Below are 2,312 nucleotides of genomic sequence, written 5' to 3'. Positions count from 1 at the left end.
CAGTTTTGGCGCCAACTATTCACGCTCCCGAGGCAATGTCAAGCTTTGCTAGTACTGGTGTTGCTTCTTCATCGCCAAGATTAATATAACGCCTGCCTCACTCCAAGATTAAAGATTCCCCATTTAAAGATTCCCCTTTCCCGTTCCCCGTTCCCCGTTCCCCATTCCCCGTTCTCCCATTCCCCGTTCCCTATTTTAAAGATAGCCAAGAAGCCAACTGCGTTTAAAGCGGGTAAGGGGATATGGGAAATGAGAAGTGGACCGACGAACAACAGCTCCAGAGGCTTGACGGCGTAGCTGACGAGTGATGTTTACTTTAGGTTATGTTAAAATTATTTTAATTTATTATCTCTTTGAATGCAACCATAAATGCGACCTATTAAACATGTCTCAGACATCACCGCAGCCAAACATGTCCTCGAAAATTCAGGACATTTCGAAATTTAAAATAAAGTTTGTTTTGCCCCAAACTTCTCTGCGGTGTTTTTCTTGGTGTTGACTAATTAGGAATCGAATGGAACAGAAATTTTCCAGAATAAAATTTTGCAATGTTGGGTACACCCCCTTGGGTACCTCCCGTAGAGGTGAATGGAACATGTCAAGTCGGTTGCCGTTTCCCAGAAAATACCGTTAAATTAGGCGTCTAAATTTTTCGAACTTCAAATCAGAACGTTTGGTCGGATGGAAAGCGCCCCAGGAAACGTATAATCATGACAATAAAAGAATAATTTATTTTCTAGCTGCCATTTATTTGGTCTGAAATGTCAGCCGTCTCCTCCCCCTAACCCACAAGGGAAGCGGCCCCCTGTGGGTTAGGGGGAGGAGACGGCTGACATTTGAGACTACCATTTATTGCGCAAACTCGTTCCCAGGGCCTGCGAACGAGGTGCGTTGAATTAACACTTGAAACAAGTGCAGTCGAGGCGGTTGTCTTGAATGAACGAGGGGAACGTTACCTGCAGGATAATTAATGGAGACTTCGCAAAGCAAAGTAATTGTTGTAACCGGTGCCACATATGGTCTCGGTAACGCCATGGCCAGAGAATTTCTCCGCCTCGGCCACAAAGTCGCCGGCTGTGGTCGAACAAGAGCAATCGCGGAGAAACTAACGCAAGAATTCAATTCGATCGCCGACCGCTGTGATTTTGCTGCAGTAGATGTCACTAAAGACCAAGAAGTAAATGAGTGGGCTAAACAAGTTTTGAGGAAGTTCGGCCCTCCTGATGTTCTTATAAACAACGCCGCCGTTGCTGGCACACATATGAATTTCTGGGAATTACCAGCAGAAGAATTTAATCGAGTTGTGGACGTGGACATCAAGGGACCTGCTAACACGACGCGCCACTTTGTTCCGCACATGATTTCATCCGGCAAGGGTGTGGTCTGTAACGTGACCTCATGGGTTGGCAGGAACAACTTAGCTAAGCTGACGGCGGCCGTGACTGGCAAATGGGGATTAGAAGGATTCTCCAGAAACCTCGCAAAAGAGCTTCCAGATCCCTTGGTAAGCTTCCAACTCGACCCTGGAGTCGTTTTGAGTCCAATGAATGAGAAAACCATGCCCCCAGAGGAGTTAGCGAAGCAAGTCACGGCGGAGGAGTGGGCCAGCAAGGTTTGTCCCGCGGTGCTGGCGATTGACAGGTCAATGAATGGCGAACTCATGGAGACGTGGAAATTGGGCCTGAAATGCGCTTTATATGTGGACGAAAATGGCAAATTGAAGCTTGATGATCGAGAATAAGCTTATACAGATTGAAAAACTTTATAAGATTGCCTACATCCATTCATTCATTTAGATTTTTGCATTTGAGTACTGTAAGAGTGTATACCTCTCCTTAAATTTCAACCAGCTATCAGTTTAATAGGTAGTCTTCTCTGATACCAATCCATGTGAAAATTACATGAGTTGTGATGTCCAGGTCTCATGAGACTACTCAGTAGTAGAGACAGAATTAGCATACGCCGGCCGGTTACGAGAAAACAAGGCAGCGAGGCAAGACGGTCGCGAACTTTAGAGCCAGATTCTGATTAATAATAATAATAAAAACCTTTATTTAGCCTAGCCTCGGCAGTGTTTATAGCTCAAGTGTTAGTGGGGTCGAGCGTTAAACTTCATAAAGATATAATGTAAATTGAACACAACAGGGTTAAAAATCCCAACTGATTTGAATATGTTAGAGTGATTTTACTTGACCCGTGAAACAGGGAATAATGCGCCGATCAACTCGAAACTTCAACATCCCCCCCCCCCGGGCAAACCCCGGGCATTTGAACTTTTGAAGATTGGATCGTTCAAATTCCCGCCCCCTCGG

The 2,312-nt window shown here is 45.3% G+C and overlaps 1 protein-coding gene across 1 annotated transcript; it reads left to right on the top strand.

Annotated features, from left to right (window-relative positions):
* The first annotated feature begins 970 nt into the window (after window positions 1-970).
* Window positions 971-1,741, top strand: LOC146480134 (uncharacterized). Its single transcript, XM_085110062.1, has one exon. It carries the CDS (start codon window positions 971-973, stop codon window positions 1,739-1,741), a length of 771 nt encoding a protein of 256 aa, XP_084966188.1.
* Window positions 1,742-2,312: the final 571 nt, after the last annotated feature.

This window comes from Pavona decussata, unplaced genomic scaffold (assembly GCF_977016875.1).
Source record: "Pavona decussata unplaced genomic scaffold, jaPavDecu1.1 SCAFFOLD_55, whole genome shotgun sequence".
NCBI classification, from domain to species: Eukaryota; Metazoa; Cnidaria; class Anthozoa; order Scleractinia; family Agariciidae; genus Pavona; species Pavona decussata.
Note: the sequence above shows the minus strand (reverse complement) of the source record. Positions and strands in the feature narration are given on the sequence as shown.

Coding starts and splice junctions, on each gene's coding strand:
- LOC146480134 (XM_085110062.1), top strand. CDS start 971: ATGGAGACTTCGCAAAGCAAAGTAATTGTTGTAACCGGTGCCACATAT.